A 20,935-nucleotide genomic window follows, 5' to 3' on the forward strand; every position below is an offset into this window, starting at 1 on the left:
TGTTTCACTTAGGGATCTTTGGTGGCAAACAACCAAAAAGGAATTTGGTAAAAGACTTTGTGGCAGAGCCCAGAGATTCAAAGGGAGCTGGTTGTGAGAGCGGGACTAGCCTTACAGACTTCCTCCACTGTCAGTGGCCTCCAGCCAAAGACCACCAGGAGCGCCCCTATGGTGTTATCACTCACTGCAACAAGGGAGAATTCACATCATGGGGAGCTGTGGGGCTTCTCAATAAGAGGGTGTTATAAAGGATTTACTATGGATTTGAGCTCATGTTGGGTGATTTTGGGGAGAGTTCAAGGAAGAGAGGTTTGCTCTGGATTAGATGCTGTTAAGAAGTATGAGTGGGGCTGGCCCCATGGCCGAGTGGCTAAGTTCGCATGTTCCACTTTGGTGATCCGGGGTTTCACCGGTTCGGATCCTGGGCACAGACACAGCACCACTCGTCAGGCCATGCTGAGGTGGCATCCCACATAGCACAACCAGAAGGACCACAACTACAATATACAACTATGTACTGGGGGGCTTTGGGGAGAAGAAGAAGGAAAAAAAAAAGATTGGCAACAGATGTTAGCTCAGGTGCCAATCTTTAAAAAAGAAAAAAAAGAAGTATGAGTAACTCTATGATTGGGCATCTTAATAAATCTTATCTACAAGTTGGAAGGACTGAAGTGAGGCTAAAGCTATAACTGGTAAAGGAATAGTAGTCACTCATATTAAACAGGATAAGGGGATGTTTGGTGCTTTTTGTAGTTTTGATAAGGTTTGTTGTTGTCTGTATTCAGACAAGATTAAGGACTTGTCTTGTGTTTGTCTTGATTTTCACAGTTAGAGTGGCTTTATCTGATATTGATGTTCTGTGAAATTATGTTCAATAGGAGAACACTAAGGCCTAGCTATTAGTGTCAGGCCAGCTCCTAGCAACATCAAGGCCTAACTGATAGAGCTGAGCCAGTTCCTAGCAGCCGTGGGCTGCTTTTCTTTTTCTTACCAGATTCCTATTCCTACTTTGCATCTCTGTTCTTGATATTTAGAGCCCTGGCAGAGAAAGCCCAGTTGGCCCAACTTAGGTCACACCTCCACTCCTTGGTTGTCCTGGGTCTGTGAGAGAGTATTAGGTATAAGCTAGGGTGACATTCAGCCAGGATTCATTATGTGGCGTATTGTGTTCTTAAAATAAAGAAATACTTCCCAACTGGTTGGCAAATAGGTAATGCCCCTCTCCTGGGATGCTCAGGACCACCTACAATTGAGCTATTAAAGGGTTAAGGCTTGGCCCATTCTTACTAGCTGATGTCCTTGCCTGCTCAGTCAATATTTTGAAATATAACCTTTAGATGAAAGACAGTCTTCAGGGCAGCATTTATTCTCCTGCCAACACTGATCCTGAGATGAGAAAAGTAATTCCCCAATAGAAAATCAGGATACTGTGAGCACAGAGGAAAGGATGCTGGGTGGTCAAACTGGAATGTACATGTTTAATACAGTGCTCATTAAATGTTTGATATTGGATAGACAGATGGACAAATGGATGAAAATATCTGACAGGAAGAAAGAAATCAAGTAGACTGCAGGTTACATCACCCCATCATACATGGGGAGACCTTAATCTCTTCACTCCAGAGGACAAGGATGTTTAAAACAAATTCCTGATCCTCTTAATTCCTTTTGGGAAGTTCCCCAATGCTGTACTTAGCTGCCTTGAAGGTATGCTAGCTAGCCCTGCTGCCAGGTTCAGCAGCTGGAGCTGAGGCTGGGTCATCAGGCTCCTTTGTGAGGTGGCCTCAGTGACATAGGTGCTATGAGGCAGGAACTACACCCCACAAACTGGCTGGGTCAGCCATACCAGTCCTGTCTTCCAACTCCCTCACACCACCTGCCTAACCTAAGCTTTGTCATGTTGCTGCCACTGCTGGGTGCCTGTGCTGTGGTGGGGCCATTCCAGGGCTCTGAATGGGAGCCAGTACAGGACCTGCTCTCTGAGGATCGCAGCTGCAGGGACCCTCGGTGCTGCGGCAACCTACTCATCTTCTGCCTCTTTCTGATCTGGCAGGTCCAGCGGTATTGGCGCCAGGTCACCAGGAGCCATCTCAGAATGAAGAAGGTCATCAAGGTGAAGGGACCCCACAAAATTCCTCCCCTTAGCACTATGATTGTCTCGGTCACTTGTTATGAGAACCCTGTTCTATGCCCTGTATACCAGAGATGAATTACCTTGGAGAACTCAGACTGGTCAGGGAGAGCACCATCAGGCCCCAAACCCAGGAGTCACCCTTGACTCCTTTCTCTCTCACTCCACACATTTAATCCATCTACAAGTCCTCTAGGCTCTACTTGCAAACCATATCTCAAATCTGATCACTTCTTGCAACCTCACCACACACCCCTGGGCAAAGCCGCCCTCATGTCTCACCTGGACTGTAGGCACTGCCTCTGCCTGGTTCCTGCTGCCTCTCACCCACCCACAGTCAGCGCTCCACGCAGCCGATGGAATGACCTTCCTCTTGCCCTCTCTTTAAAAAACAAATTTAATCCAAGGATAATATACCTACACAGATTATAAGTGTGTAGATCATTGAATTTTCACAAACTGAACATATCCATGTGCAGCACCCGGATCGAGAAACAAACCATGACCGGCAGCCCAGAAGCTTGCAGTCGCAACGATGCTGATTTCTAATAGCATAGACTGGTTTTGCCTCTGGGGAATCATGTGGTAACTATTCTTGTGCACCTGGTTTAAGCCTAACATTATGCTTGTGAGCCAGAACAAACTTCTAAAAACAGTTCATAGCACTTTGCTGCTCAAAACCCTCCGACAGCTCTTATGGATACTCTCCTCATCAAACTCAGAATAAAATCCAACTCCTAACCACAGTTCCAAGGCCCAGAATGATCTGTCCTGTGTTTCTCTCTGACCTAGTCTCCCAGTGCTCTCCTTGTCACTCGTTCCGTTCTGGCACATGGGCCTCCTTGCTGTTCTTGTACATGTGGCCTGTTCCAGCCTCAGGGCCTCTGCACTAATGTCTTCTCTGCCTACAATGCTCTTTCTTCAGATGTCACTTGGTTTACCCTTCACTTCATTCAGGTCTCCAGTCAAATGTTACCTCCTCTGAGAGGCCTTCTCTTACCAATCTGTCCAAAGGAGCTAACCCATTCCTACTCTGCTTTTATTGCCATCAGAACACTTTCAATAACTAGCATTATGTTGTATACTTGGTTATTGTGTCTTCTGTACCTAGAAGATAGCTCATAACAAGGACTTTGTCTTGTTCATGCTGGTACCCTCAGCACCCAGAACAGTGTCTGGCCTGGGATAAACTATCTTTCTTGAATGAATGAATACTATCAGCCCTAAGGGAAGTGACTCACCTTTTCCTGGCCCCCAGCATCCTCATCTGGATGGATAATGGGGATTATAATTCTGATCTATGAGACATGTGTGTGCAAGGATTTTGCTTCTCTGTTCTCACCTACAGGTGCCACCACAGAAGTGGGCAGTGCCCTCCAGGAGACATGACACTTGTTTTGGTCTGATCCATGAATTCTTCAGTCCTGGCAAGTTCAGGGGCCTGGATGCTCATATCCAACAATGGGCACAAAAGAAGAGATGGGAATACCAGAGGAGCCTCCAGGAATCATGGACCAAATACCTGTTCTCTTGGCAGCACTCAGGTCAGGACTCACCTTGGGATTTCTACACCCCTTCTGAGCCCATCTTTTGCACCACCTCCTTTTCAAGCACCTGTATGCTCCCTCAGGACAGTTCTTGGGAAGCATGGCAGGTACCCTGGTGTCTCAGTGATGACCAGACTCACCCGATTTGCAAGCCACTGCCCCCTGCCCTGGACATGTACCAAAGGATGGAGCAGCTGCTGATCCACTCCCAGGAAGAACTGGTGCCACTGGAGCATGTTGTCAGCATGAGATCCCACCCTACCTCCGTGACTTTAGCCTCTCTCCCAAACCTCCCTTCAGCTCAGAGGCTGCAATTCCGTTCCAGAGAGTTCCTGCCTGTTCCTTCCAACCAACAAGTAGGAATGCCCATCTGGAAGTCCTGGGGCTGCCCCCAAGAGGCCTGGGCACAAAGGAGGGAAAACCAAACACTAGGCAGAGAGGATAGTAGAGAGATCCAGATTCCAGGGTGGGTGAAGCAGAGAGAGAGCAAAGGGGAGGATGCTTGGGAAATGCAGGCATCTGGAAGGCAACTTCCAATAAATGTTAGGATGGAGGACAATGCAGAGACTAAGGTCCTGGAGCAGGAAAGCCAGAAACTAGCAATAAGAAAAGCTTATGGAGAGATCCTGACACCAGGTTGGGAGAACCAGGAGCAGGTGGGATTTGAGAATAGAGCCCAAATTCAGGAACCAGGGAAGAGAAACCAGAGGGAGGCTGGAGGCGAAAATCCTCCTGAAACTTGGACACATAGAGGAGAGAACCAGGAACAGTTAAGATGTAAAATTGATGCAGAGACCCAAATACCAGAGTGGGAGAAACAGGATGGGAGTAGAAATGAAGATGCTGTAGAGACTCAGGTATTTGAGAAGAAAAAGAGAGAGGCCAGAGGGGAGGATGAAGGAGAGACCCAGGCCCAAGGATTAGGTAAGCAGGGCCAGACTGGAAGTGAGAATGGTGAGGAGACCCAGGTGCCAGGGTGGCAAAAAGAAGACCAGCTTAGATGTGATACTGGTACAGAAATTCAGGCAGAAGAGAGGAGAAACAAGGACCAGGATGGAGGTGAGACTGTTGTGCAAACCCAGATATCTGAGAGGGAGAACCTGGGAGAAGTAAAAAAAGAGGATGGCATAGAGACCCAGGCCCTTGGGTGGGGAAAACAGAAATGCATTGGAAGTGAGGATGTTACAGAGATCCAGACATCAGGGTGGGAGCAGCAGGATCAAGGTGGAAGTGAGAAACCTGGGAAGATCCAAGCATCTAGAGGAAAGATCCAGAAACAACTAAAACATGAACTTCGAGTGGGGTGGGGAAACCAAGGCCTGAGAAGAGGGGAGCATGTAGGGGAAACTCAGATATCTAGAAGCAAGAACCTCAGGGAGATAAGAGAAGAGGATTGGGTAGTGATCCAGGCACCATGGTGGGAAGACCAGAGACCAGCAGCAAGTGAAATTGACAAAGAATTGGAGATACCATGTTGGGGGAATCAGGACCAGATTGAAGGTGAACATAGAGCAGAAATTCAGGCACTAGAGAAGAGAGACCAGAGAAAGGATGGAGATGAAGATGGTACAAATACCCTGGTACCTGAGGCAGAGAGCCAGGGGCAATTAAGAGGTGAAACTCACATAGAGACCCATCCACCAGGGAGGAGGAGCCAGGAGCAGTTTGGAGATGAGAACAGTACAGACATTCAGGCACCAGGGCAGAGAAATCTGCGAGGGGTTAAAGGTGAAGATAGTAAAGACATCCAAGAACTTGGGAAAGAATACCAGGGTCAATTAAGAAGTGAAATTAATGCAAAGATTAAGATTCACACGCCAAAGTGGAAGAATCAGGAACACATTAGAGGCAAAGATGGTGCAAATACCCAGGCATCTGAGGCACAGAACTGGGGAGAATTAACAAGTAAAACTTATGGAGAAACTCATTCAGCAGCATGGAAGAAAAAAGAGCAAGTTGGAAGTGAGAATGTTGCAGAAATTCAAGCTCCAGAGGAGAGAAGCCAGAGAGAAGCTGGAGATGAGGATGGTACTGAGACCTGGGTACCTGGGGAAGAAAACCAGAGTCAATTAAGAAGTGATATTGATAGAAAGACCCATGCTTCAGAGTGGAAGAACCAGGAGCAGATGGGAGGTGAGAATGGAACAGAAATTCAGGCACCAGAGAAGAGAAACCAGAGAGAAGCTAGAGGTGAGGGTGATAACGAGACCTGGGTACCTGGGGAAGAAAACCAGGATCAGTTAAGAAGTGATATTGAAAGAAAGACCCATTTATCAGAGTGGAAGAACCAGGAGCAGATGGGAGGTGAGAATGGAACAGAAATTCAGGCACCAGAGAAGAGAAACCAGAGAGAAGCTGGAGGTGAGGATGGGGTAGAGATCCAGAAACCTAAGAGAGAGAACCAGGGACAATTAGATAGTACAATCGGAGAGAGCCATTCACTAGGGAGGAGGAACTGGGAGCAGACTGCAGCAAAGAATGATGCAGAAAATCAGATATTGGAGAAGAGAAACCAGAGAGAGTTTGGAAATGAGGATGATAGAAAGATCCAGAGCCTTAGGGGAGGGAACCAGACACTGTTAAAAAGTAAAGTTAATAGAAAGACCTGTTTATCAGAGTGGAGGCACCAGGAGCAGATTGGAGGTGAGAATGGTGCAGAAATTCAAATACAAGGGAAGAGAGGGACCACAGGTGATGATGGTACAGAGACCCAGGCTCCTGGGGGAGATTACCAGGGACAGTTAAGAAGTAAAATTGATGGAGAGGTCCAGCTACAAGGGCAAGGAAACCAGAACAAGGGTGGAGATGAGGATGCTGCAGAAATCTGGGACATAGGGAGCCAGAGAAAGTGCAGAGCTGAGGATGCTGGTGGGCCTCAAGTTCCAAGGGGAGGAAACAAGGACAAGGTCAGAGGAAAGGATGCTGCTAAAGGTAATTTCCAAGTTGACTGTTCAGAGGGTGAGGAGTCCCCAGCTCTCATTGGCTCCAGATATGGGGCCATGGGACAAGACCAGGCAGTGGCCTCTGCTCCCTGTCCTGAGATAGAGCCTCTCCTCGACCAGGGTGAACTCTTCTGGCTTCCCAGTGGGGAGGGAGAACATTTGGCTGTCCAGAGGATGGCACCTACCAGAAAGCACAGAACGAGGGTCAGTCCAGCCTCCCGGCAGGCCCAACCTAAACCCCGGAGAAGCCGACAAAGGGACAAAGGGGTGGATCTAGGGAAGGCCTCTGGCCTGACTCAGCGGCTCCAGAACCCACCATCTCTGGCTGCTCCCCTGGGCCTGCCCTCTGCCTACTCCCCTGTCTCTTGTAGCCAAGCCCCTCAAGCTGCCACAGCTCTGGTGGTTGCTCCTACTGCCCTCACAATCCTTCCCAAGTGGCCAGTTCTCAAGAAGAGCCAACGACTGCTCCTGGAGTCCCTCATGCGGCGAAAGATTGCGCACCTGAAGTGGGGCCTCCCGCAGCGGATCCTGGAGTCCCATGTGCTCTTTAATGTCTTAGAACCACGCCCACTGCCCCTTGCTGAGGTGAGGCTCCCCAAATTATACACAGCCTGTGAGCTCCAAGGGCAGCAGGAAAGTCATTGTGAGGCCCAGGATTCCAGGCCAGGCCTTAAGTCCCCAGAGAGGTCTCAGAGGGTTCAGCCCCCAGAAAGAAAAAGCTCAAAACTTCCTATACAGGCCAGAGCTCTGGAGAAGTGTGGATCACACGGGTCACAGCCAGTGGGCATTTCCATCCATCCTGAAAAGCCCAGGAGAGTCAGGCCACCAGGGGGCCCCAGAGAACCACAGAAAGTCCAGGAAGAGGCTCCTCCTAGGGCCAACCTCCCTGCTCCCAGAAACCCAAGGCCTGCGGCAGAATCTAGGAGTTGGTGTGGCCAAGAAAGAGCTGGAGAGCCTTCCAGTGAGAATAGCAGGGGCAGGAAAATGGTCAGGCCAGGGGTCTCCCAGATGGCAAAGAGGGATCCCAGCAGAGTGAGGACCTCATACTCCAGGATAGGCCACGACCACTGGAAGAAGGAGCACACATCCCAGGAGGCCTCTAAGCCCCCCAGATTCAAATGTCAGTAGCCCACCCACTGGAGAAGAGGAAGACTGGAGCCTGCAGAGGGCAGAGGGCCTGGGCAGCAGGCTTGCTCCTGTTCCACAGACGCCTCCAGCTTCAAAGGGAGTCTTCACTCTGCTGTAGCGAGGCTGAGCATGACCCTTCTGGACAAGATATCCTGGTCCTCACACCCGGCCAATCCCCAGCACTCAGCGCCCAACCTGAGCCTGAGGGATCCTGATCATACCCTGCTTCCCAAAGTGGGTGACCCACATGCAAGGAAGGACAGCATGGGAGTCCACGCTTCTTTGGAGAGGGAACTTCAGCCACCAGGTCACTGCTGTGCTGGGGCTGCTCTTCCCAAGACAGAGAGCCCCCAGGGTCAAGGGGAAACTGAGAACCCCCATTGTGCCCCACAAAATCCACTAGCCTCCAAAAAGTTTGGTTTTATGAAGCATTTGAGGTGTTTTCTGCTCCAACATGGCTTTAGAAAGTAGGTGGCAGACACAGAGTTCTCAGAATACACCAGAGAAGGCATGAGAGTGGCTGCTCACCCTCAAAGTCTCTAATAAAATTGGTTTTTTGGGTTCCGTGGGGTTCTGATTTCTTTGGCATGTGTTTTCTGACCTGCCCCCTTAGGGTTTGAGACACTTTGTTGGTGGATAGAAGCCACTTCTACCCTATGGTTTTGAAGGTTTGGGGAATGTGGGTCAACCCATTGTCATCTCCTAAGTACTTCCCCTCACCAGCTCCTCACAGTAGGGTTCACTGAGGTTTCTGTCATGGTTCTGTCCTGCCCTATTCCAAGCTAATTCTGATTGAGGTAGGACATTCAAACAGCCTCAGCTGCTTGGGGGGAGGGGTGGTGCTCTGCACTGGACACAGTTATTCAGATCCTTTTGATCACAAGGAAGGGAGCTGATCACTGGGCATCTGTCCTGCTGGGATTCTGCTGCCCATAAACAGACTTCATGGAAACCCCCCCTCCCCCCATTCTCAAGCACTGCCAACCATGATTACTTGTTGCTTTGCCTGGTCCACCTGTGGGACATCCTGGAGCTAACTGTTTTAATCAAGTCTGAAACTTCTGAGCCAAAGGGCTGTATGTTTTATGATACTTCTGTAGACAGCTTCAGCAGGTGGAAACAGATTCACAGAGCCTAAATCAGTGAGTGGTGGAGCTGGGAACTTAATTCAGGTTTTCTCCTTTTCTATCCTTTATCCTCCCTCCCTTCTTTCCTTTCTCCCTCCCTTTCTTCCCTTTCATTGTTTTCCTATTTTTTTATTGAGGTCATAATAGTTTCTAACATTGTGAAATTTCAGTTGTACATTATTGTCAGTCACCATATAAATGTGCCCCTTCTGCCCTTGTACCCACCCCCCAACCCCTTTCCTCCTGGTAACCACTAAACTGTTCTCTTTGTCCGTGTGTTAGTTTATCTCCCACATATGAGTGAAATCACACAGTGTTTATTTTTCTCTGTCTGGCTTGTTCGCTCAACATAATACCCTCAAGGTCCATCCACGTAGTTGCAAGTGGGATGATTTTGTCTTTTTTATGGCTGAGTAGTATTCCATTGTATATATATACCACATCTTCTTTATCCAATCATCAGTCGATGGGCATAGCTTTCCTATTTTTTAATTAATTGTGAAACCCATATATGCTCATTAAAGAGTTTAGAAAATTCAGAAAAGGAAAAATAATCCATAATCCCATCATTTAATGTTTTGATGTCTTTCTTCCTATGCATTGCTACCCATAGGGTGTTCCCATAGCAATTCATGCCTACCTCTGCTATAGATAGCACTTAGACTGTGGTAAGCAGCCTCCAACAAGGCTCCCGATGCTCCCTACCTCCTGGTATTCATGCCTTTATGTATTCTCTTCTCCTTGAGTATGGATTGGATCTAGTGACTCACTTCTAACAAATAGGATACAGCAGAAATGATGGAATGTAACTTCTGAGAACAGGTTACAAAGACTCTAGTTTCCATCTTGGGCACACACTTCTCTTCGTCTCTTGCTTGCTCGCTGAGGGAAGCCGCCCTCCATGTTGCGAACTGTCCTATGAGAAGGCACATGTGGCAAGGAACTGAGGAGGCCAGTGGACAACAGCCATCAGTAAAGTGAGGCCTTCAATCCAACAGCCTTTGAGGAACTGAATCGCGCCACCATTTGAGTGAGTGTGGAAGCAGATCCTTCAGCCCTAGTGAGTCTTGAGACGACTAAAATCCCAGGAGAGACCTTGAGCCAGAGTCACTTAGCTAAGCCGTGCTTGGATTCCTGATCCACAGAAACTAGGAGATTATAAATGTTTGTTGTTTTAAGCTGCTAAATGTTGGGGGATATTAGTTTTCTATAGCTACTGTAACAAATTACCACAAATTGGTGGCTTAAGACAACTGAAATTTATTTTCTCATAGTCCTGGAGGTCAGTGTCTGAAGTCAAGGTGTCAGCAGGGCTACGCTGCCTCCAAAGGCTCTAGGGAACATCATGTCCTGGTCTCTCCCAGCTTCTGGTGGCTGCATTTTTTTTGTTGGTGGCACCATCACTCCAGTCTCTGCCTCCGTGGTCACACTGCATCATCTTCCTTTACTCTGTGTGTCTCTTCTCAAGACACTTGTCATTGGATTTAGGGCCCATTGGATACTCCAGGACCATCTCCTCATCTCAAGATCCTTAACTTAATTAAAACTGCAAAGATTCTTTTTCCAAGTAAGGTAACATTTACTGGTTCCGGGGATTCAGATGCTATATTAGTCTGCTCTAGCTGCGATTACAAAACACCACAGACTTGGGGGCTTAAGCAACAGAAATTTATTTTCTGAAAGCTAGAAGTCCCAGATCAAGGTTCTGGCTGGTTCAGTTTCTGGGGAGAGCTCTCTTCCTGGCAAGTAGATGGTCACCTCACTATGTTCTCACATGGCCTTTCCTAGGTGCATGGACCTGGAGAGAGAGATCTTTCTCTTATCCTCTTTTTATGAGGCCACCAAGGCTATTGGATTAGGGTCCCACCCTTATGACCTCATTTAATCTAATTACTTCCTGAGGGCCCTATCTCCAAATACAGTCACATCAGGGTTTAGGGCTTCAATATCTGAATTTGGGGGGTACAATTCAGTCCATAGCAGACATGGAGATATCTCTTTGAGGGTCACCAAACCATTATATGGGGTAATTTGTTATGCAGCAATAGATAACTATTACACACATACTCTATTACAATAATTTGCTTGTCTGTCTCCTTGACTGGACTTCTAGTTCCTTGAGGAGAGGGACTGTCTCTTGCTCACTTTTGAATTTTCTAGCTCCTAGCATAGCTCCTGGGTCAAAATTTTGTCAAAAAGAATACATCCTTTGTTGGCATTTAGAAAATACATGAATAATATTTAATGATATGGAAGATGTACATGATATATTTTCCTCTGAGAAAAGCAGTTTACATACCTTTGTATGTTGCTGTTGTAACAATGTATAGAAAAAGATTAGAAGAAAATATAAAAATATTTTTTCTTTTATTTTCTTCATTGAACATGTATTACTGGTATAACGTATTTAACATGTGTCGAATAAATGTTTTTTGCTTATTTATTTTATATACTTGTATATATAATTCTGCATCTTTTGTACACTTAGCATTTTAACAAGAATTTTTCCATCTTAACTTTTCTCGAACATTATTTCATAACACTCCATGGAATAACAAACCATTGTTTTCCAAACTATTCTGCCATGGAAAGCATTTTTCCACTCAGTCACACTGCTTCTGAGCGTAGAAAACACCTCTTGAACTTATCTCCTTCAACATTAACCCGTTGCTGGGCACTTTGGTGCTAAATTAATCCTTGTAGATTGACAGCTTGTTATTGTTGATGTATTTAATGATAAACCACTTTTTCTTCTTCAGCATTCCTTGTGTGCTCACAAAGTCTGAAGTGCTGTGCAGCTGTCTGTGAGAGGATATTTTAAGGGGAACGTCTTAGATTCTTTGAAAAGTGTCACGTAAATTTTAAATAATAATACTAATAGCTTTTAGATAAGAATCTCTGAGATTGTAATTTTTTAATTGTAGAAACAGACTGCTTCCTTTCCTTTCTTTCTTAAGGCTAACGATAACTGCTTTATAAGTGCTTTTTTTTTTTCCTTGAGAAAGGTTGGCCCTGAACTAACATCTGTGCGGGTCTTCCTCTACTTTGTATGTGGGTCGCCCCCACAGCATGGCTGCTGACAAGCGGTGTAGATCAGTGCCTGGGATCAGAACCCCGGTCGCCAAAGAGGACGGGACCTAACTTAACCACTAGGCCACTGGGTTGGCTCCTGTAATGCTTTTTCAACCTTCAGTGTGGTGAAGACCAACTCCTGATGACTCAGAGCTAACCAGCTCTGACTGACTTGAACGCCCTCTAGCCTCCCGGTGCCCATCAGGCGCCCTCAGCAGCCGCTGCTCTTCTGAGATTGCGTTGCCCTCCGTTTGCGCAGGCGCATTACCCTCCCGCTCTCAGGCTCAGGGCTCTTCCAAGTGCGCTTGCGCAGAAACTGCGCGGGAAAAGGTGCAGCAGCGGCAAAGTGCGAGCTGAGAGATGGCTGAGAGGGAGGCGACGGCAGGCCCTCCGCGGCTGAGGAGGGACGAAGAGGCGGCGCTGCTCTTCGAGAGGGCCCATTACCGGCACGACCCGCGCTGGCTGCTGCCGGTGCCCCCACGCCTCTGCCTGGCCTGCGCCCTGGAGCTGCTGCCGGAGCCCGGCGTGTCGGTGCGAACTGGGCCGTGGTATCTCCCTCCCCAAACGGGGCCGCCCCCCGTGAGACCAGCTCCCTAGACCCCGACGCCCCTTCCCTAAACCACACCGGCCCACCCGCCTCGTTAAACCCACCCTCCCACAGGCCTGCTCCCCACCCGGCCAGAGCGACCTTCTTCACTGAACCCCCTCAGCCTCAGTTTACCCCGCCGGCCGCCCTGCCGCGAGCCGAGTATCCCCTTTCCAAAGCAGGCCCTGCCCCTGGCTCTGTGCCTCAGCGGGGCCTCTTCCCGTCCGCGCTCAGTCTGGGGCCCCGGGACCCCCGGACTCCGCCGCGCGCTTCCCACCTTCCCTCCCGCGTCCCTGCCGCTGCCCTTTCTCCATTTCTCCAGCATTTTCTCTGGCTTCCTCCCATTTTAGTCCGCGCGCAGCCGTGGGCCGCGGGGCCCTCCTTCCCTTCAGGTGTCTGAGGGTGTAAATGCCGAGCAGGGGGCTGCCTGGGGCTCTATGGCGGGAACGAGGGGGAGTTACAGTCACGCGGGAGGGAGGCGAAGGGGAAGAGCCCCCTAGTGGGCAGAGCTGGCTGAAACGTGGGCTGCCTGTTCCCTCGACGCGCCGCCTTTGCAGTGAGTTTTTTGTCCTTGGAGGCATCTCAAATTCCTGGGAGGGGAATTTGTGCTTCGGCTGTGGAGGATGGGCTAGATCAGCGGTTCTGAGGTTTTTAGAAAGTATTGGGGCTGGCCTGGTGGCAAGTGGTTAAGTTCCAGCACACTGCTTCTGCAGCCCGGGGTTTGTGGATTCTGATCCCGGGTGTGGACCTACACACGGCTCATCAAGCCACGCTGTGGCAGCGACCCACATACAAAATAGAGGAGGATGGGCACAGATGTTAGTTAGCTTGGGGCCAATCTTCTTCACCAAAGAAAAAAGTATTGAGGACCCCAAGGAGCTTTTGCTTATGTAGGTTATATCCACTGATATTTACTGTGTTAGAAATGAAAACAAAATTTTAAAATGTTCATTTAAAAATAATAGTAAATCCATTACATATTAACATAATTATTTTTATTGTGGCAAAATATACATAAAATTTACCATTTTAACCGTTTTAAGGGTATGGTTCTGTGGCATGAGTAATTTAAAAAATAAAAATAACTGTCTTTTCCAAAACCAAAAAGATAGTGAAAGGAGTGCCTTTGTTTTACATTTTTGCAAGTCTCTTTAATGTCTGGCCTAATAGAAGACGGCCGGATTCTCATGTATTCCTTTTTTTTTTTTTTGAGGAAGATTAGCCCTGAGCTAACATCTGCTGCCAATCCTCCTCTCCTTGCTGAGGAAGACTGGCCCTGAGCTAACATCCATGCCCATCTTCCTCTACTTTCTATGTGGGACGCCTACCACAGCATGGCTTGCCAAGTGGTGCCATGTCCACACCCGGGATCTGAACCGGCGAACCCAGGGCCGCCAAAGTGGAACGTGCACACTTAACCGCTGCACCACCGGGCCGGCCCCTCTCATGTATTTCTCCATTTAATCTGTTGTGATATCATATGTCATGTAATCTTTGAAACTCTACTGTATACTTGTGAGAGAATAGGAGTAAAAAAGGCAAATAGCATCTTAATATTATATGAAAATAATTTTGACTTCGTGGATCCCCTGAAAGGGTTTTGGGCACCCTCAGGGGTCCCCAGGCTACACTCTGAGAACCACTGGGCTAGCTGATAACATCTGAGATATTGTTGAGGTCAGAAGTTCTGAGGCAGCCATTCTTGGATAGTGAGTCAGAGATACGGAGATGAATAAGACAGTGTGGTAGGGGAGAAAATAATGGAACACGTTACAGGGAACTTAGAGGGGACATATTTGTGGTCAAGTGCTGGGTGGGATAAAGATGGAAATTAGGAAGGGTTTTCTAGAGGAGGAAGCATCTGAATTAGGCTTGAGAAGATGGGTGGGATTTGGACTAGAGGAGACAGGGGAGCTTATCTCAGGAGGTAGGTACCAGCAAGGACGACTTTGGGGAGGTAATCAGAGTGTTTGGAAGTTGAGGGAGGTGCAATTAGAGAGCCAGGTTAAGATCAGTCTCTTGAAGAGTTTGAATGCCAGCTAGGAACCTTGGACTTAATCTGTCAGGAAAGAGAGTCATTGAGATTTTTTGAGTAACTCGTTTAGGTCACTAGCTTAATGTATTATGTGGGAGGAGTTGGTGAAGGAGAACGGGAGACTTGGAATAGCACAGGATAGAGGCAATAAGAGATGCAACTTCACCTTTTATTGAATGCACTTCTCTTAGCTTCAGCTCCTGCCAGTTGAAGGGGTGATGTAGTCAGTTGTCCCCACCTTCCTATTCTATCCTTGGTGCACACCCCTTTTTTGCTACTATCTTGAGCACTTTGCACAACTACTACCCAGTTTCCTGTACAGGGAGGTGAATTGAGTGTGAAGATTTATGTCTGCATTGACTGGAAGGATGCAGTTTCTTTACCTATCTCTGTAAGGCTTATGAAGGGTCCCCAGTGTCACTCTCCTGGACTGTTGAAGTGGAAAGAGCACTGACTGACCCTGGACAAAACCTGGTTGGAGACTTAGATTTGAGTCCTTGGGAAAGTCGCTGAGCCTCAGTTTTCTCTTCCCTGAAATGGTGATAATAATTCCTGATTTTGCTTCCTTCCCTAACTGGTTAGGCTTAAATGAGCCAGCAGACGAAGGAGTGATTTGTGAACAGTAAAGTGCTAGGTAAATATAGGGTATTAGGAACCTCAGCTCGTGTATAATCCTCTGTGTGAGCACATGGATTCCTGTGTGTAAATCACACCCCTTTCCATACTCCTTTCAGGGAGTATTATCTTACCGTAATTTAGATGATCCCTCAGTATCATCTTCTAATTGCATTTGAAAATTACAATTCTTTGGGTTCAGAATGGCTGAGACTTGGCTGCTACTGAGTATTTATCTTCATCTGCCTCAAGATGGTGCGCAAGAAGCATGTGCTGTCCTGCTTTCGAGATGCCCTCATGAGGCACGCATCCCCGGTCGTGCAGCTGGTGGCTCAGGATCAAAGAGTCTGTATCCACTTCATGAGCATACTTTTCGGTGAGATTAAAAGGGAAACTTGGCATGAATTTTGCATGTATAGCATGTATATTTGCTTTTGGGGTCTTAGAGAAATGTTCTTGGAAAGATAATTTAGACTTTTTGTGATGTAACAGTTTAATTTATTAGCAAATTGTTCTGTCATGATGATGAAGAAATGGTCCCCTTTCTAAGATACGTGATGCATTGTATGGCAACTGCCTTTGTCACAACTAACAGGTTAGTAAAATTGTGAAGATAAATATGGGAAATGTGTGATCTTTCAAAGAGTCCAGTCTGTATAGTCTTTGAACAGGATCAGAAGCTCCAGACTAGAATCTGCTGATCTGAGTATGACCCTGATTGAGTTATTTCCCCTCTTCTGTGCCTTAGTTTCTTCAAGTGTAAAATGAGATGGATTAAAATGTCCCTTCTTTTAATACAATTATAATGTCCTATGGAATGAGCCCTTTCAGAGAGGAGGGGAGCTAACTCATTTTGGGTACTTTTCTCTGCTAGAGGCTTTTCAGGCTTTTAACTGCCAAGACAATCCTTTAAGGGAGAGAGGATAATCCCTAAGGCTCAGGGAGGTCATAGCTAACAACTGGCAGAAATGGAATTTTACCCCAGGTCTGTTACAGACTCTAGAGCACACAGTTTTTATGCTGTGCCACACTGACTGTTTTTATCCTTTTAAAGCCAGAGTGGGTCATTGAAAGTCTAGGTGTTTGGTTAACATTGCTTAAAGCTGCTGTTAGTCTTAGACATTGCTTAAAGCTGCTGTTAGTCTTAGAATTCACATTGTGCCTTTGTGAGTTTGTTTCTCTTTTAATTATTAACTATCTCCCTCTTGTCTCCCTCTGCTCCAAGGACTGTTATGCAATGTGGAAGATGGGAGTGTAACAGACCTCTGTATTGAGGGTAAGATGAAGCTGTGTATACCTAGCATTTGAAGCTGAGGACGTGAGCCTGGTTATTTGAGACCTTGATGAAATCTTCCATTTTAGAGACAGATAAAGAAAACTCAGTTGTCAATCGTTAATTCTACATTTCTTTCTTGGGCATCTACTCTGTGCCAAGTACTGTATCAGACACTAGGGATACATAGATGGATAAGATGTGGCCCCTGCCCTCTAAGAGTTTACAGTCTGAAGGAGAGATTAGCTGGTAAATAATGAGAGCCGATGAGTGTTCTTACAAAGGCATGTACAAAACTCTATTCTTATGGCATTCATATTGGTTGGTTGTAAGTTGTCTGCACATAGGTGGTGGTTAAAGCTGTGGAAGTATGTGGGTTTACCTATAAAGGGCTCAAGCAGAAGGAAGACAAGCATTTGGATGAGAGGATTCTTGCAGAAAGAGCAAGAACTGTATCAGTTAGGGTCTAGTAGGAAAAAGAAACCACACAAGTTATTTGAACAGAAAAAAACTTTAATATAAAGAAATATTAACTAGATAACTGAAGGCAAAAAGAGAACACCAAGTTTTCACAGAGATAGCAATTTCAGAAAGCAGCTCCCATCTCTAGGGCTGGGGAAACAAAAGGGGAGATTGGAATTATTAAAATTTACAAGTTTGGAGGAAGAACCCCATATATGAAACTCAGACCTCTGAAGAGAGGATGATGCTTGGCTGTTGCTGGCTCCATGATCATCTAGCCACACAGTAAGCAGCTGTAACAGCCAGCAGCTGTAATAGATCATAAGTCAATATCATCTCTCAGTTTAGACAGTGTGGACAAACAAATGGACCGCTTGAAGTTCTGACCACTAGCAGGGGTGGGAGATTTCCCTTCACCGTTTTCCTCAAGGCCACTCCTTAGTGGGGTTATAATCCCAAAGCCATCCACTTCTGGTTGCTGCCAGCATAGCTTGCAAAACCCTCAACACCTCAAGAACTTCACTGAGGTGGTCTTCACTAGATGGAGACTGCAAAGCCAGAGGGAAAAGGACTTACTCTCTCCTCACTGTTTCCTGTTTGCTTCCTGCCTTCTCCCTGTTTTTTTGAGTGTTATCCTAGAATGCTTCTTTACCCTGGAAGTGGCAGAACCTTCCCACAGCAGCAGCTGAGTCCGGTTTGCAGCTTTTCCCACACTTTCAGAGCCAGCCTCTTCTCCATCCCTCCTGAAAGACACCAGCAGAGTATCACAAATGATTGTATAGAAGGGTGGGTTTGGGGTCAAGAGATAATATTATTGGCAATTATTGGTACAGGAATTCACTCGTAATTCTGTTTTCTAGTATATGAAGGAACAAATTCTGAGGAAGGAAAAAGGAGAGATAAGATAAAATGGTAATTTTCAACCTTGGCTACACACTAGACTTCTCTGGGGAACTTTGAAAATATCCAGCTGCTTAGGCTCTTTCTCTAGAGATTCTTATTTAATTGGTCTGAGATGAGACTTGGACATTAGTATTTTTTTGAAAACTTCCTAGGTGATTCTAATGTGCAGCCTAGTTGTGAACCACTGATATAAAACAATAAAGAAGCCAGAAATCTTTGGTTTGGATGTGCACACATAGTTTATTGAAGGAGATAGACAAATCTAATACCAATTAACACAAGCAAATGACTTTGAGTAGAAGGGCTATGAAAGGTGAGCTCTGGGGCAGGGGTTGTCTTCTGATTAGTAATGCTGTTCTGTCTGCTCAGTCCTTATCCAGCTAACAACTCAGCTGAAGTTAGAGCAGACCGTTCGTTGCTTGCTGGATGAGTGCCACAAAGAGGTCAGTAAATAGCTGTGGGTTCTTGAGTACCCCTCAGAATCCTCAGATGTCAGAGCTGGGCCAGCTCTTCTTTGGATAGATGGGGAGATTGAAATCCAGAGAGGAAAAGGGACTTGCCTGAGGTCATTGAGTCAGTGGCAGAGCTAGAGCTGGGGCCTGGGTCTTCTGATCCTGCTCCAGTACTCTTTGCAGCTTCTTTCCTTCCTCTTTCAATCTCCCAAATGCTGCCTTCATGTGGTGAAGTCCCATCTTTCTGGCATAATCATCCAATGGCCATTCTCTATATCCTCCTAAATACAATACAGATTTCCTTGAATTTATCTAGGAAATATGTTCACCATGTCTTAGCTTAGTATTTTTATTTGGTTTGAATAGTATACAGTATTTTGTACTGAAGGCATTTGCTTTCGTCAACATCTACGGTAAGCACTGAGTGGCTATGTTTAACCTACTTTCTTCAATGTAGTCAAAGATATCAATTAAGGATGCAGCTTTTGCATTGTATTTAAGATTTAGGAATAATATAGAATCACTTTTTATTTTTTTGCAAAGGGAAGACAAATGTTCATCTTAACACCATCAAGAGCAACATTTAATTATAAATTATATTAAATTGTATCATTATAATTACTCTGCATATGATTAATATATCAGATTGAATTTATAATTATACGTATCAGTACTTGTCATTATGATGATGCCACTTAACACTTTTTTTTTTAAGATTTTATTTTTCCTTTTTCTCCCCAAAGCCCCCCGGTACATAGTTGTGTATTTTTAGTTGTGGGTCCTTCTAGTTGTGGCATGTGGGATGCTGCCCCAGCATGGCTTGATGAGTGGTGCCATGTCCGCGCCCAGGATCCGAACCGGCAAAACCCCGGGCTGCTGAAGCGGAGCACACGAGCTTAATCACTTGGCCACAGGGCCGGCCCCCACTTAACGCTTTTGAGCGCTTTTTATATGCTAGGCACTGTGTTACATGCTTTACATGCAACATCTTATTCAGTCCTCCCAACAACCCCATGAAGTTGGAACTATTATTATTTCCCGCCAGGGAAGTTAAGACTCTTATTTAAGGTGCTGTACCTAGTCAATAGAAAAGGTGAAATATATATCAACTCTCCCTGTAAAGCATCAAGCATAGTGCCTGGCAAATAGAGTGTTCAATAATAGTAGCTAAATTAACGATGATAATACTAGTATATATATATATATATATATTTTTTTTTTTTCCCACTGATCCAGAATTCTGTCTTTGTCACATTCCTAACTTTTACCCCTCTGGCTCTATAGGAGGCAAAATATGCTAATTTTAATTCAGTTTAACAAACATGTACTGAGCTGGGTACTGAGGACTCTGACAGGAATCTGACTCAGTCCCTTTCTTTAGGGGCTTCCCAGTGCGATAGGGGAGGCAGACACTTAGCTAAAGAAGCTGATTACCGATTGTGGTGAGAGACAGACACAATACAGGCTTTGGTGTGGATAGGGCAAGATAAATTTTGGTAAAAGATCTATCCTGATCCTAATTTATAGAGCAGAGTGTATTCACTTTCTGTAGCTGTGCAACATGCCCTCCATGCGAGGCAGCCTGTCCACCTTGACCCTTCTCGGCAAGTTGGTGGATGCCATCCCTGCTCTAGCAGACAAGCTTGTAATGGAGCATGGTGAGTGACCTTTGGGAAAGAGCTGCCACTACCCTTTCACCTGCTTTGATCACACTTCCATCTGGGTGGTCCAATGTATGGGTCCATTCCCATACGCCTGGGAAGTCATTACTTTTCTTCTCTAGGCTTTTCCCCATCTGCAAAATGTGCTCTATGTTGGCCAATTTGAAAAGTGTTTCTCAACTCTGGTCTTGGACAATTTCTATTCATTACATTAACACAAACTAATTAAGTACCTGCTATGAACCTTTCTTTTGGGTAGAAGGAGGAATTAATTCTGGAATATAGATGCACATTTTTCCTTCAGTAAAATGCAAATAAGTATTTCTAAACCTTGGTTTTCCCTTTTTACTAAGGGCCCAGAAATCATTTATTATGGGGGATTGTAGTTACTACCCCACTGCGGGCAACAGTTTGGATTTTCATATAGCCAGTAGACATTGTGAGGTTCCCCCAGCCCCTTGATTGTTCTCTGGACAGGTAACCTGATGGAACATCTCTTGAGAGGTTTAGTATACTCTAATGAAGGGGTGCAAGCTTCTGTCTGTTACCTCTATGGGAAGCTGTACTCCTCACCAATGGCAGCTGAGATGCTTTCAGGCCATTTCCGGGAGAAGCTGTGTCCTCTTTTCCTTTCCACCCTGGATGGTGCCCAGACAAAGGAGCTACAGATAAACTGCTTGGGTAAGACATGGGACTGGGGAGAAAAGAGAGAGAAAACTTTTGAGATTTTGCTTGAGGACTTGAGATATTGGCTCTCTAGTGGTGGGGAAGTTTGCTGCTTTGCAAAGGGTAGAAGCCATAGGTTTGGGAGATAAGATGCACAGATTGCAAAAGATGCCTAGAGTTGGTGTGGCATCTTACAAATGTTCCCTTTGGAAGGAGAAGAGGAAAGAAAGTGGGACAGCAATTTTTCTGCCTCCAGTCTTTACTGCTTGCCCTGGTGCATCCTGTACTTGCTGCCAAGTTAATCTTCACACTGCACAGCTCACGTCCTGTCAGTT

The 20,935-nt window shown here is 46.1% G+C and overlaps 1 protein-coding gene and 1 non-coding gene across 2 annotated transcripts in view; both read left to right on the top strand.

The window, feature by feature from the left end:
* The first annotated feature begins 1,803 nt into the window (after positions 1 to 1,803).
* On the top strand, positions 1,804 to 8,312 carry CUNH22orf46 (chromosome unknown C22orf46 homolog). Its single transcript, XR_011534574.1, has 2 exons — positions 1,804 to 2,113; positions 3,480 to 8,312. It is a non-coding gene; the product is annotated as a chromosome unknown C22orf46 homolog (transcript).
* Positions 8,313 to 12,234: 3,922 nt separating this feature from the next.
* Positions 12,235 to 20,935, top strand: part of MEI1 (meiotic double-stranded break formation protein 1) — a 69,759-nt gene continuing 61,058 nt past the window's right edge. The window contains exons 1-6 of the mRNA XM_008537828.2: positions 12,235 to 12,478; positions 15,436 to 15,559; positions 16,409 to 16,459; positions 18,191 to 18,264; positions 19,826 to 19,931; positions 20,412 to 20,615. Of these exons, the coding sequence (XP_008536050.1) occupies positions 12,308 to 12,478; positions 15,436 to 15,559; positions 16,409 to 16,459; positions 18,191 to 18,264; positions 19,826 to 19,931; positions 20,412 to 20,615 (730 nt within the window). The 5' untranslated portion in view covers positions 12,235 to 12,307. The remainder of the gene's footprint in view (positions 12,479 to 15,435; positions 15,560 to 16,408; positions 16,460 to 18,190; positions 18,265 to 19,825; positions 19,932 to 20,411; positions 20,616 to 20,935) is intronic.

This window comes from Equus przewalskii, chromosome 29, assembly GCF_037783145.1.
Source record: "Equus przewalskii isolate Varuska chromosome 29, EquPr2, whole genome shotgun sequence".
Taxonomy (NCBI): domain Eukaryota; kingdom Metazoa; phylum Chordata; class Mammalia; order Perissodactyla; family Equidae; genus Equus; species Equus przewalskii.